We start from the raw sequence: 14,043 nt of genomic DNA on the forward strand, positions 1-14,043 counted from the left end.
TTTAAAGTCAGATCAAGAGTAAAGGTATATAGCAAATAAAGGGTTTGCTAACACACTTCCAAACAGTTCCCTTCAGGTTATATTTGAACAACAGGGGTTGATTTAATCTGTGTAACTTATTGTATTTTGTGGCATCATGGTTTTCTTAATAACAAATTGATGAAAATAGCTTCACAACTTGAAGAAACAGGAACATGAAAGGGAATGTCCCCTCCCCTTACAAACTCATGATGTTCCTACTTACTTACAACTATGACATTTACCTAGGCATTTCACCGCATTTATTGATGGCAAGTAAATCTAAAAAAGGCAAAAACTGCCCAATTCATCCCGACTAAAAAAATAACACATATGCTGCAGGTAAATGTAATAACATTCTCACACAAACATTAAATTCAGCTGACATTTAAAATAGTAAACAGGATAGACAGTGGTTGCTTTGACAAAGCTTGTGAAGAATGTATTACAGCTAGGCAATGAATTCCAATACAGGGAACCACCATAACCAACAGCAGCTTTACCAGACTCCGTAAGAATGGACAGACAGTAGGTTCCTACTTGTAGACAGTTCCAAGCATGCTAAATAGAATTGAGATCACATTCCAATTCCAAACTAGTGGCACTAACATGAACTTCAACAATGGAGTGCAGGATCGCAGCTCTTGCTGTACATGACAGCTGTTCACTGAGCCAGTCTTACTGATGCTATCTGCCATGATCCTGGACCCAGCATTGACGTATGGTGGTACCCGACCGTGAGTCTCAGCCTCACAGCATGGTAGCAAGCCTTTGGTTTCAAGAGATGTATCTGATATCTTTACTATAAAGTTAGCACATTAAGGGGCTGATGTAAGGACAGGCATACTGCAAACAATTGTGACTGCAAAATCCAAATTGCCTAGCCTAATTATTTTGCACTGTGGCCTGTGTAAGCTTAAGAGCAATGCAAATTACTAAACACGCACACACAATGAGCCGCAATCATGGTAATGAGTGCCGCCTGTGCATCGGGCTATTTAGCGGTCAATCATGTCTGTCGGTGTTACAAGGAGGACAGTCAACCAGGTGATGAAAAGGTGAAATTCAGCTATTAGGTCTAGGATGACCTGCGGAGTGAGACGATAACGCCTTACCACCGCATCCTCCGGCATCCCAATTACTCGCTTCTACAATGGTTTGCACCTTGTATAAGAGGTGTAAAGTTTTTGGAGGTATTCCAGATCCCCGCCCAATTAAATGCTCTTTTCTTCATCTGAATACATTTCAATATCATTTGAATGGATTAATGATAGCAAAGTGCTAATTTGATAGTGAGTGCATAACACCATGTGAAAACCATTCTTTTCATACGCTGCATTTTTAGTGGCCTCTAAAGTCCCAGTTTATGGCAGCTAAACACGGTTTGTGCAATATGGGTGATTTGCACTCGTAAATAACTTTGCACGTATCCTTAAATAACTTTGCACGTATCCTTATATCCTCTTAACCTCTAGAACTTTGTGTCTGCAGAGGCTCAATACTTATCTCTGGGCAACTCCGCTTAATTTATGTTTTTGTGAATTGTCAGTTTTGTTTAATAATAAATATGGAAAACAGAAGCATTTTGTCTGTTTATTGAGCTCACCTGCACTCATGAATGGATTTTTGTACTGCCTCATTGCTCTTGACCTTTGCTTCTGTGTTATCTGACCGGAGATGTGATTACAGCAAACATTCATTAGTGCATGGCTTGGAACATCGCCACAATTTGGTTAGCCACAGGAGTAATTAAGTGATGACTCTAACTCAAGGTTTACAAATAGAAGACTATAAAGCAAAATGTCTCAATATTAGTGCTTACTGAGTGATAATATTGCATACACTCCAATTGGTCATACACAATTTGCCAACAGAAAAATGGCACTTAGGGTACTGGGAGCTTAAAATAAAAACATTTTTAAAAATGGTATACTATGAATCTATGCTATGTAACTGAAGCAAGTATTGGAAGATGGAAGTAGAAATACAAAACACAAGAGATACTGTATTGCGAAATGCAATGTCCTCAGTTATTTAGAGAGAGAAAAAAAGGTTCTCTGCATTAACAGTTTTTCACAATGATGTCATTCTATTTTCATGTTAGTCAACCGCACACACATTAAAACATGGTCTTTTGAAATATGCCCAGCCCACCTCAATTTCCTCTTCAGTGTGAGAATTAGGGATCCTGCTCAGCAGACGACACCATTTTGGACGGACTCCCTCACTTGGTGGCTGACGTCTGATTGACAGCTATTGTAGGGCGCTCCAACTTGTTTTAGTTTTAGTTCTATCCATGGCTGTCGGTTATATTTTTGGCCTCTGTGCGCAATGTAGTCTTTTTTCTTCTTTCTTGCATTGCCAGCTCATGGATGGATGAATAAAGTAAATGCGGATTCAGTGTCCCAGCAAGGGGAGTTTCTTCAAGACTGGGGATGCAGGGAGATGAGGAATTACGTTTGTTGCTAGGTCACATCTTGTTAGATCAGGCACTAGAGCACTTAACCCTTAATCACAATCAGAGGTATGGTTTCACGCATCGTGCTTTTCCACAACTTGATCCAATGTTGCTACAACTATAACCCTTTATGATGGGTTCCAAATGTTAAGTATTATGCAAGCCTAATGGTTCTATTTATTATGATGTATATTCATTTATATAGAACCAACTTCAAGAGTTACAGAGAAAGCCCAGAAGAACGACAGGGATCCTTTTTTCTTAAACGCGTGGGACTGTTAATTTAAGACCGGTATTCATTTTCAACTGATGTTGTAATCCAAATATTTTATGCACAGGGAAAAAAAAAAATTGGCGATGTGTCCTCATAGCCTATTTGATGTGGAATGTTTTTGAAAAGTAAATAAAGAAATCATGTTTGGTATAAAAAAAAAAAATCTATTTAATCCTATTGTTTCCTTCAACGTTTCAGTGTAAATTAAAGGAATATTCATGTATATTGGTATTGTGACGGGGATTTCATATTGTATCCAAAAACAGTACGAGGACATAAACTAAAATATATATTTGAGTTATGTATTGGGGTAATTAATACTGGTTAATATGGTTATTCGCTGTATCTGTGTGGTCTACACGGGACCCTGGTTTTAAATGGTAATGTTAAGACATTATATATATATATATATATATATATATATATATATATATATATATATATATATATATATATATATATATATATATAGTATTACAAAGTAATTAAAATGTATTCTCACAAATGTTTGTTTTTCTTAACCCAAAACCCTAATGTATTTATTTATTTATTTATTTTAGTATAATATACCGGTTACTCAAAACTACATATATTTATATATCAAACATTTTGAATAGAGTTTTTATTGTAAACTCAAAGAGATGAACATGATACTGTTTTGAAATTAAACATGCAGTGTGAAAGATACTGATCAAGAAAATGAAACCTTGTTGAAATGGCGACTCAATAATACAAAACTGCATCTTTATGTATGTATAGGCTTCTTTGAGTATTCTGTTTCTAAAAATAATTCAGACATAACATAATACAATATAGGGTTAATAATCAATTCAGTTCCTAACACTTCCAAGTACTTTGTTAGGCTCATTATTATTGTTTTTTTAATAAACAACAAATATATATATATATATAGAGCTTACTGAGAGCTTACTTTGTGAAGGGTGAGAGCTTACTTTGTGAAGGGTGCTTGGTAGCAGGGCTGAGGCAGAGATGGGAGGAGAATAGAAAAACAGTTAGACTGTACAGATAGAGAAGAGACCGTTCAAACTCATTCCAGAAAGAGAGACGGGCAAACGCAGCCCTGGATGGATTAACAGATGGGTTAATCGAAAGATTTTCACACACACACCAAGTGCTCCTCACAGTACAGTGGCACCGTCTGAAAGCCTTTAACAGGGAAAGTTAAGAGCTTCACATTCTTCAACAAGCTAGTGTTCTCATGATCGGAGAGCACGGGATCATTCCTAGCTTTTGAGTATGGAATCACATTTGACATTGGAATAGATGGGAAAAAAAGAAAACAATAAAAGGTTGTGGATTGTTGAATTATAAATGTATTGATAACCTTTATCGCTAAGTGCTGTTCACTTAAAGATAACAGGTAAGTTCAAGTTAATAAAGAAGTCGGCTACGTACTTCTCTCATTTTACTTTGCAACACAGTTAATGTTTATTGCTCGATAAGGCAGCGCACCTGTCCTGAGGTACTCCTCGAATAACAGCTTGTATGATTGTGGTACTTATGTTTATTTGCCTCTAAAATTTATAGCATTTTGTGTCATACCTGTTCTATATGCACGCAAAATATGTCAAATTAAATAGTTTTTTTTTTTTTCAACAGAATATGCTGGATGGTTTTAGAATGGAAGGAGGCACGTCAAATCAAACATCTCTTTCATCATTACTTGGTGAGTTTATGTTATTAAAATAACAACGAATGCAATTACAATGCAGCCTTATATATTTACTTATAATGTTATTTTTGTCTTTTTAACAAATGCATATATTATTGGATGATAATGATATATATATATATATATATATATATATATATATATATATATATATATATATATATATAACTTTAACCTTTTATTAAACTGTGCCGCTTAATTAAACACGATTAATTAAACGCAATTGTTATACTCGAAAATTAAACAAAACATTATTAATACATTTAAAGGCTGTTTCAATTTCGTTAACTTGCCATTGAATTAAACATCAGGCTCTAATATGAACAAACTTTGGCCATGAGGAGAATATAATTCACGTTCGAATGTGCAGTTAGAAAGCATTAAATTCAAACCTGAATTATATTCTCCTCATCTCATGTAAAATGTAAAATAAATACACTGTTAAATACACTTAATGCAACATATTTTAAACACGTTTTAATGTTTTGACAACATAATTCCAACGCACGAAAAGTTACCAAAATAAACATAATGTTAAGTATAAACAAAACAGTACAGGTACTAAAATGTATTGTAATCTGTTTGCATAAGATGTATTTTTCCAGTATTTAAAAAAAAAAAAAAAAAGATTTACAGTTAACAATCTCTCATGCAATATTGCAATATTATACATTTACGGATTGTTTGAAATGTGTATAACATGTAACAATACCGGTAATGCTTAACAAAAATGATCTTGATGAGAAATAGAAAATAGATTTAATAGAAAGTGTGCCTGCAAAACTATGCTTATCTCACTTCTTATCTTACAGGCAGTGTATGTATTCTTATTACATTCTCAAATAAGTTCCGGTATAGAAGTGGCATTTTCTTCTTCGATGTACTTTCTATGAATAAATATGCATTTATATTTTGTATAATTTCCAATCTGTATAATTTCCCCCTTTTTCATGTTTTGGCATACAGATGTAAATCGGAAAGCTGTGTGTGAAGGCTGCCAGAGAGTGATCTATGATAAATTTCTGCTGAGAGTTAATGACAGTTTCTGGCACGAACAATGTGTTCATTGTACAGCTTGCAGAGAACCACTAAAAAACACTTGTTTTCTTAGAGAGAAAAAGATTTACTGCAAACACGACTACGAAAAGTAAGTATCCTATGTTTTATTTTTATTTTCGTATTATTCTTTTTTCTTATTTAATCCATAACATATGGCTAAAAAAGTGTTCAAATCAAATTCAAATACAAATATTTTGTATGAAACATGAAACCACTGTAATATACAAACATTCCCAGTGAGGGCCAGAAGTTGTGAACAGAAGAAATCAAACAAATAATAATTTAAACAAGCATACTTTCGTATTCATTGTCTTCAAAGAAGACGGAGATAATAATAATAATAATAATAATAATAATAATAATAATAATAATAATAATAATAATAATAATAAATTTAACTAGGCGCATGTTTACAAATAATGCTCTGAATGAGAAGGGTATGTTTTGATATTATATTCTCTGTTCTGGTTAGTAATAAGGTACAATACTATGCATATTTAAAAATATTATAATTGTTCTGTATTAACATTTTATTAATGATTGTTTTTATTGTTTTTTTGTGAAATATGTATATCAACATTATGTTATTTTGTACATAGTGTACTGTATTTAATATCAGCTAACAGAAATGGAGCTAAATTCGGGTGAGTACGATAGGTTATTAGCACTATAATATACAGCCTAGACTCGATACACAAACAATTGTAGCAATGTTCATATTGATGTTGTTTGCATTGGGAAACAAAAAAACAAACACAAAGCAAAACTAGACTGATGTATATCACATGAATTGGTACATGTCCATATTTGTTTTAAAAATATATATGATTATAAGCTATAGTAGGCTGTTATTAACCTTTTTAAAAATTACCATGGTAAAAGTATAACACAGTATATAAAGCATCGTAAAATCATTGTAAAGCACAGGTAAGCATTGCAAATAGCGAGATATAGTAAGGTATATAAATAAACATGGCAAACCAGGGTAAACTATGGGAAATGCAAATGGCAACCAAAAAAACCATAGCAAAACTGCAAACATACCATTCAAAAATACAGTGGTAAACTTTTGCAACTTTATATTAACGACTTTATTAGAAAATAGGAAATGCTGCGTGTGTGTGGTTGTGTGTGTGTGTGTGTGTGTGTGTGTGTGTGTGTGTGTGTGTGTGCAAAAGTGTGTGTGTGTATGTGTGTAAATGCATTTGATAATTATGAATTTGTCATAATAAGACTGGCAGGTGGGTGCATGGAGTTGAAAAAAAAACCCCAACAACAAAGAAAATAGTCACACCTTTAATGTAGATAGCTTTTTAAACTAATGTTGTTCCTTGTTAAGTTTACTGTGTGTAACTTCTCAACTAAACATGGGCATTGTAATTATTCATTCAGTAGTTATTTTTTAAATTGTCACTGTTCCTTGATTATTAGTATGTTTGGGCCACGGTCTACACACTGTATGGAGTCAAAGCAAGTGAGGACATGGTAATGGAGGCATGTTACAGACATCATTGCACTGATGTACTGATATACAGAAGAATTTGTGTTCCAGAATCTTCTAATGGTTAGCAGACATTTCATAAACACAGGCGATTACAAGCATTGCAAGCATTACAAGATTTTCTGAAATCATTCCATAGTTGAGCTATTCTGAAAACAGGGGTTATATTGAGAATGCAATGTAATTTACAGTCACTATGAATGTTTACTGGCAGATTGAATTCCGTTTGCTTGAGTATGTTGATTAAGTAAAGCGATGGTACCATGTTTGTCTTGACACATCTTTTGACTCATGTTTAAATGTGTTCATTTCTGTATTGTGTGTGACGGGTTAATTCACAAATACTCAAATTTAGTGACGTTATGCATTTGGTATCAGCTTTGCGCACGTGCCTAAACCCCATTGTGCTGACTCTAACATGCACTGTCTTGGTTGTGGATGTCTGGAGGACTGATCTGGGGAGAGACTGGTGTTTGCAGGTAAAAGCATGAGGAGGAAGGAGGCAGACTGGGCAGTGGAATGTGGGAATGCTGTTACAGGCAGGGAAAGAGCTGGAGAGAGTTAAAGTGACACATTGTCAAAATCGGTTAGGTTAGTGAAACGCAGCAGCTTGGTAACTGCAAGCTGGGGACAGCATATGGCCATGTCAGCATGGCTTCTTTCTTTTCTGCATGAGAAATACATAAATAAACAGTCCTACTCAAGTATTTTTAAATAGATTCATGATCACTTGGAACATCTCAAAGTCCAGTTTCCGCAAACCAAGCTCTTGTTTCTGGGTGTTCTCTTTCAAGGACTGGCAGGTGGGCTCACGGAGAGTGCACAGAAGCACTGACACCTAAAACAGTTTGATGGAGAGACCATCCACAGACAAGAATTAGCAGTTGGTCAGTGCAATTATTATCGACACACGCATTCAAAAATGACCACTGAGAACTTATTAGATAGTAATAGACGGCCCACATGGTTGATAAATAAAGTGTGGAATAGCTGTGTCCCAGAGGCACAACTGATAGAAAACCTGAGAACAACAATATACACACCATATGTTACAGGCATATTTAAACTTGCAAAAAGGACTACTTGAGGAAATCCAAGTGCATGAGGTGTGCCGAGGCATCTGGATACTCTGCCTCAGGAGCATTTTTGTAATATAGAAGGGTATTGCTCATCCAGCCATGTCTTATCTGACCTGACCAATTATTCACATACATTACACCATGCCTCTCTACTCAGCTCCTGGCACTCTGACGCTACCATCCAACTTACATGGTTAGGCTTGCTGTCAGCGACATATGCATGGATAATGCACTACCCTTTATTGGCTAAGAGCACTGCGCTTCCACCACACAGGTAGACAAAATCAGAGCCTACTGTCTGTTTGAGGTCTAATGATACAGTACCTTTGAAAGACCTAATAATGAAAGAATAGCTCATAAATTATGTGCTCTTTATAAAACTCCTGTTCCTCTTCAACAGTTTTGAATAGTTTTTCTTATAATGTATTTCCAAAGTTCCCAGCATATGATATCCCCTATATTAACTTGAGCAGCTTCCTATTTTCCTTTTTTTAAGGAACTGCACAGGTATTTTATATTTAATTAGATGTGCCATATGCATTATCCTTGAACTATGTTCAATCTTCTGTAACCTGATAAACTTTCAACATCATTCAAATTTAAAGCAGGCGCAGTGGGCTTCTATTAAGCCGTGCTATAAGTGCTTGGTGGAGCAGTGCAAAATTCATTTGTACTGTTATTTCCCCCAATATCCAGCCACTAATGGCTTTTATATAAATTCACCGTGTCGCTTTTCACCTTCCGAGTGTTTTCAATACAGCTTCAACTTACTGGCTGTCAATAGCTACAGTGAAAGGGTTAAATTATTAAACAAGTCCTCTTTTTCGTACACCAATTACTGGAGATATGCTTCCCAGTGTTTTTACTTTGGATGAAATGCTAAATGATAATTATGGCATACTTTGAACTCGTAGTTTGGTATTTTATTTGTCCAGTTTTATAAATTCTAAATATAAATATATAAATATAATTCTAAATATAGTTGTGCATACATGTCATGTTGAGGCATCTGCAAAAAAACAATAATATTCTGAATTTTGTCAAACAAAACAACATGTCATATAAAGCTTTAAGTGTTATAAGTACACTGTAGTTATAAGTACACTGTAGTTATAAGTACACTGTAGTTAGCTACATATGTACTTATACGTTGATATCAAATTAATATCTGAATTGTGGGTCTTTTGTTTTCATTAATTTAACTGTGAGGTGGAAGAGCGTGTTCTCTTCTGCGTCTAACTTCATGATTTAATTAGAGTTTGAAAGACTTGATTAATGAAAAGGGATAAAAAAAATGACAAAAATGTATTTTACTCTGTTATTGCTATAATGAGTAATTCTAAAATGAACTGGAGACAAACAAATTAGGCATAAACTGAGATATTTAACATGGGGCTGTGTTAGCCTCTTTTGTTTTTGGTTAGTTAAGTATAATTAAAGTAATGCCATGGATCAGCCTGCCCCACGGGAAACCTAATTCTTCCCCTGACTGGAGCCATTGCATGGGGAGTTTTATTCTCTTCTCTCCGTAGGACTGAAGCCCTCGATACAACAGCCAAAAAATCACTCATAGTTTAAAAGGCTTAGTCCAAGTTTGGTTGCCAGGTGCTAAAACTTACACTTGCCATTCTCAGAGGGAAGGGGCACTCTGCAGTGGGGGGCCTTGTCAACTACAGAATGAAAGCAACCACTCAGCAACATTCCAAATAACTTTGACATATTCCTACAAGGAAAGGAAAAGTTAGTCGCCAGTAAGCTACCAGGAGAAAAAGTGACACACAGGGAATCAATGGTGCTGTCAGAGCAAATAGAATTTTGTAAAAAAAAAAATGTGTTGATGTTCTGTTCCAGTTAATAAATTGTACCCAAATGATTGTACTATTCATTATTATTTAGATATTTACATAAATAATACCCATATATGTCCAAAATATGATTTATAAAGCATTTGCATCGTCTTCAAACATTCACTTTGTATTAATCTAGTGCTTTGAAAACACCAACAGATTACAGCTTGGCAGGATGGGGTTTATGTGGAGGATGAAAATCCTGGTCGATGTCTTAAAGCACAGTTTCAGGGCACCATAAGCATGCTGTACTGCAATTATTTGCTAAGAAAGACGTGAACCCCTGGTACTGTGTTTATTGCCTTGTGTGAAAAAGCTAATTCTGCTAATGGTGTATTTTCTGATAATCTGAAATCTTCTTTCCCTGACTAGATTGTTTGCAGTGAAGTGCAGTGGTTGTTTGGAGCTGATCACCCCTGCAGAGTTTGTGATGCGGGCACAGAAGAGTGTGTATCACCTGCACTGCTTCTGCTGTTGTGTGTGTGAGCGGCGGCTGCAGAAAGGAGACGAGTTTCTGCTAAAGGAGGGGCAGCTGCTGTGTAGGAGTGACTATGACAAGGAGCGAGAGCTACTGAGTCTCGTCAGCCCAGCAGCTTCTGACTCAGGTACAACAGAACAGAAGCAGAAAACAAGCAGCAATTGTGGTTTAAAACCACGTTGTATAAACTGGACATGATACAGCCTGCTCAAACACCACTTCGGCAAATCTTATCACACTACTTTGCAGAAACATCTTTGTTTAACTTAATTTAAACATAGTTTATGGATACAAATAATTTAATAAATCATACCAATAGTGCACATCCAGGGGTTTGAAACAAAGACACACCATGGCACCCTGTTTTAATATAAAATATGTTATGATAAAATCAGTAATCACAGCTTTTAAAAGCTTCCTTTTGGGAATTGTTAACTGCACTGTTTGGTGTTATTTTTTAACACCTTTTGGTAACTTTTGAGTCTCTCTTTTCATACCATTCAGATAAAATTGAAGAGGAAGAGAACACTGGGAAGCCTGGCAATGCAGGGAAAGTAGGGGAAGACAGAGATCACAAGCGACCTAAACGCCCACGAACTATCCTTACAACCCAGCAGAGACGGGCGTTCAAAGCTTCTTTTGATGTCTCCTCTAAACCTTGTAGAAAGGTTTGAGTAATAGTTTACTAATTATGGCTTAACCCATTTACTTGCATTATGGTGGAAGTTAAAGGTTGTGATTTGAGCATACTGAACTGTACTGTGGCTCCACTGAACATGGACGAAATGTAGTTTATGCAATTCATCTAAACAGTAGCCGATCAATATTTTGTCACTGAAGTCAATTACAATCAAATCTAACAGTGCACGCGAGTCTCTTTAGTATATTTCTTTCTGTAAAAGAGAGGACGGAGCTGTTTAGGGCTGACAAAAGGATATATACTTTTTTTTTCCTCTGAAAATCTGGAAAGGAACAGTTGAGATTTGTGTCTGTCTGGAATACAATACAAGTTGTTTTTAGCTTATCCATAAGATGTAAACATTATTTTGCTTATTAACCTTTTATTAATCTAATAAGCATTTTATTCCTAGGTAAGAGAGACACTGGCAGCAGATACTGGACTAAGCGTTCGAGTGGTACAAGTTTGGTTTCAAAATCAAAGGGCTAAGGTAATTATTTTTTTTTTTATCCTTGCTAATGTCATGATTGTAGATGTCACTGTTTAACTTGTCTAATTATCTTTGTCATTTAGACTTAAGGATTACTTTGTTTTCCTTACAGATTAAGAAACTTGTCAGACGTCAACAGCAACAACAGCAGCAGCAGCAAGATCCCTACAACCTCCAAAGACTGCATTCAGGTATGATTGTTTAAAACTGGCGCACGTACTGCGCAAGATAACTGAAGCTCAATAATTTCATCAATAAGCAAAGTCACATTTTTGTCTCACCCCTTCTATCTATTTATTTATCTATGTCATTACAGTTTCAACGATGGAAGGTATCAGTCCTGACCTAGATGGTGTGCACCCATATTCACGTCTGCACCAGCAGCAGATTACAGCTATGGAACAGGCCTTGTACAAAGTGGACCCTTTTCGGCAGGGACTAACGCCACCACAAATGCCTGGGGATCACATGCTCCCATATGGTAACAATTCTACCATTACAACATCGTTCTATGATTCTCTGTGAATTACTGTCAGACTGCAAGGCGCAGGGAATGAAAGCAAAGGAATGAACATGCAAAGAATAACACGGGCTGGGGAGGGTTTTTTTTGGTCAAAAAGGCACTTCAGTTTGACCTCATCATCATATCCCTGTTGAACAATTTCTTCCTCTTTCAGATAATGAATCCCTGTTCCATGAAATAGACAGCGACACGTCAGTCAGTAACCTGGGAGACTGTCTTCTCTCCACGTCCGAAGCTGGACCCGGAGTGCTGAATCCCATTGACCGGCTCTATTCCATGCAGGACTCTTATTTTGCCTCATGAGCTCTTCATTTGAAGCATTTCTCAAGACCAACCCAAAACCTAGGTTACGACAACTTAGATTACAGAACGTGAATACTTTTAATGAATAGATTTACAACCAGGATTTACAGTATGTAAATGTGCAGTACAAGATCTGAAATTGCTATTTATGTTTCATGTTATTTATTATATGGAGAATCATATTGGATATGAATGTAATAATGTTATATTGCCTGGAATGCAATACAAACCATTATATTGCAATGTTGTTGTTGTCTAAATGTTAAATTACAACATCTTAAAATACTTTAACAAAGAATGCTTTTTCATAAACCAACATGTTTGCTTTATGAGTTACAGCACAGAAGACATAGCTATCTTCTAATATGCACAAAATGTTATACTATTTATGCACTTGTAAAGTAAAGTATCTATATATTTAACTTAATTGACATTAGTGTATTATAGCACTGTTGTATTAAGCCCCCATTAAAGTCAAGGGGTGTTGAAAAAATACATGAACTTCTTGGGGTCCTTGTGACACTGAAACTATAGACTACAAAGACATCCATCATAAAACCATTTTATAAAAATCCCAACCGCAGAATAAACATCTGTGAGGAGAGGAACATATCCATATAAATTAACAGGAATAGATGTGTTCCTGACATTCCACTGAAATTCATGAGAATCTTTTTAGTATCCCCAAAAATGTATATTATATACAAGCAATTCTATCTGATATATGCATATGGAACAGTATTCCATTTGAACCAGATAGCTATTTTAAAGTGTTAAGGGGAGGTCTCATTGAATGAGGTTTTCTGAACCAGTTCTATGAGCCAGGTGACCTTTTAACAGTGGGCAAATTATGTCTTGTGCTGCAACCTATACAGCAGGTGGCTGTCTGAAGAGAAAGAGTCAGTCACAGTTGGAGAGGCATTATTGGATCAGGCCCTGTCATTCAAAGTAACTTAACACCAATTTAATAATGTAGCAAGCAACAGCGTGTGACAAGTGTTCAGGCAGAAAGATGTGAGGATGCTGTCAGTAGCTGAGGCCTGGATAGGAAGAACAAGGACAAGAGTCTGTGCTGGTACCGAGGTTATATAAAAAAAAACAAAAGAGCTTGGAAATTAATAAGAAAAATGGTTTAATGACCTACCCAATCTGACCTTTAAAAGGCATTTTTAAGTGACCATCATTTCAATTCCTTTAAAAAAAAAAGTACAGTACAGTATTATGAAATGTAAATATGAAAATGTGTATGTGTCTGTGTGTGTGTGCGTGTGTCTGTGTGTGTGTGCGTGTGTCCTTGATATGCCATGGTTGTTGCTTGGTTAAACACACCCATTATAATACCAATCGAGCATTATCACTGAATGTTCTCTACAGAACAAAATGTTGTTGTGTACAGTATGTCTTGAGGTATGTGGCAAAACTAAAATACAGTTCTAAATAAAAAAAAATGTCTCCTGTGTATTATGTTTTCATTCATTGTGCATATATTTCCATGGGATGGGATACAATTGACAAGAAGTTGAATTATGAAAGCCAAGCCACAGAAGAGTGCAGGGTATTCTTCTTCAAGTATCATATTGTGAGCTCTGGAGAAGCCCAAGCACTTGCTCTCTACACAACACAGTGGAGCCTGGGTGCAGT

At 35.7% G+C, this 14,043-nt stretch overlaps 1 protein-coding gene across 2 annotated transcripts; it reads left to right on the forward strand.

Moving 5' to 3' along the window:
- Positions 1 to 2,300: 2,300 nt before the first annotated feature.
- On the forward strand, positions 2,301 to 13,838 carry LOC117413384 (LIM homeobox transcription factor 1-alpha-like). Of its 2 annotated transcripts, none has more exons than XM_059031722.1 (9): positions 2,301 to 2,542; positions 4,371 to 4,437; positions 5,410 to 5,590; positions 10,302 to 10,534; positions 10,912 to 11,075; positions 11,499 to 11,576; positions 11,689 to 11,767; positions 11,893 to 12,057; positions 12,254 to 13,838. In XM_059031722.1, the coding sequence occupies exons 2-9, from the start codon at positions 4,374 to 4,376 to the stop codon at positions 12,400 to 12,402; spliced, it is 1,113 nt and encodes a 370-aa protein (XP_058887705.1). In that variant the 5' UTR covers positions 2,301 to 2,542; positions 4,371 to 4,373; the 3' UTR covers positions 12,403 to 13,838. The 2 variants fall into 2 exon arrangements, with proteins under 2 accessions (XP_058887705.1, XP_033878403.3); XM_034022512.3 differs by lacking the exon at positions 2,301 to 2,542 and adding an exon at positions 3,735 to 4,131.
- Positions 13,839 to 14,043: the final 205 nt, after the last annotated feature.

Source organism: Acipenser ruthenus, chromosome 10, assembly GCF_902713425.1.
Source record: "Acipenser ruthenus chromosome 10, fAciRut3.2 maternal haplotype, whole genome shotgun sequence".
Lineage (NCBI taxonomy): Eukaryota > Metazoa > Chordata > Actinopteri > Acipenseriformes > Acipenseridae > Acipenser > Acipenser ruthenus.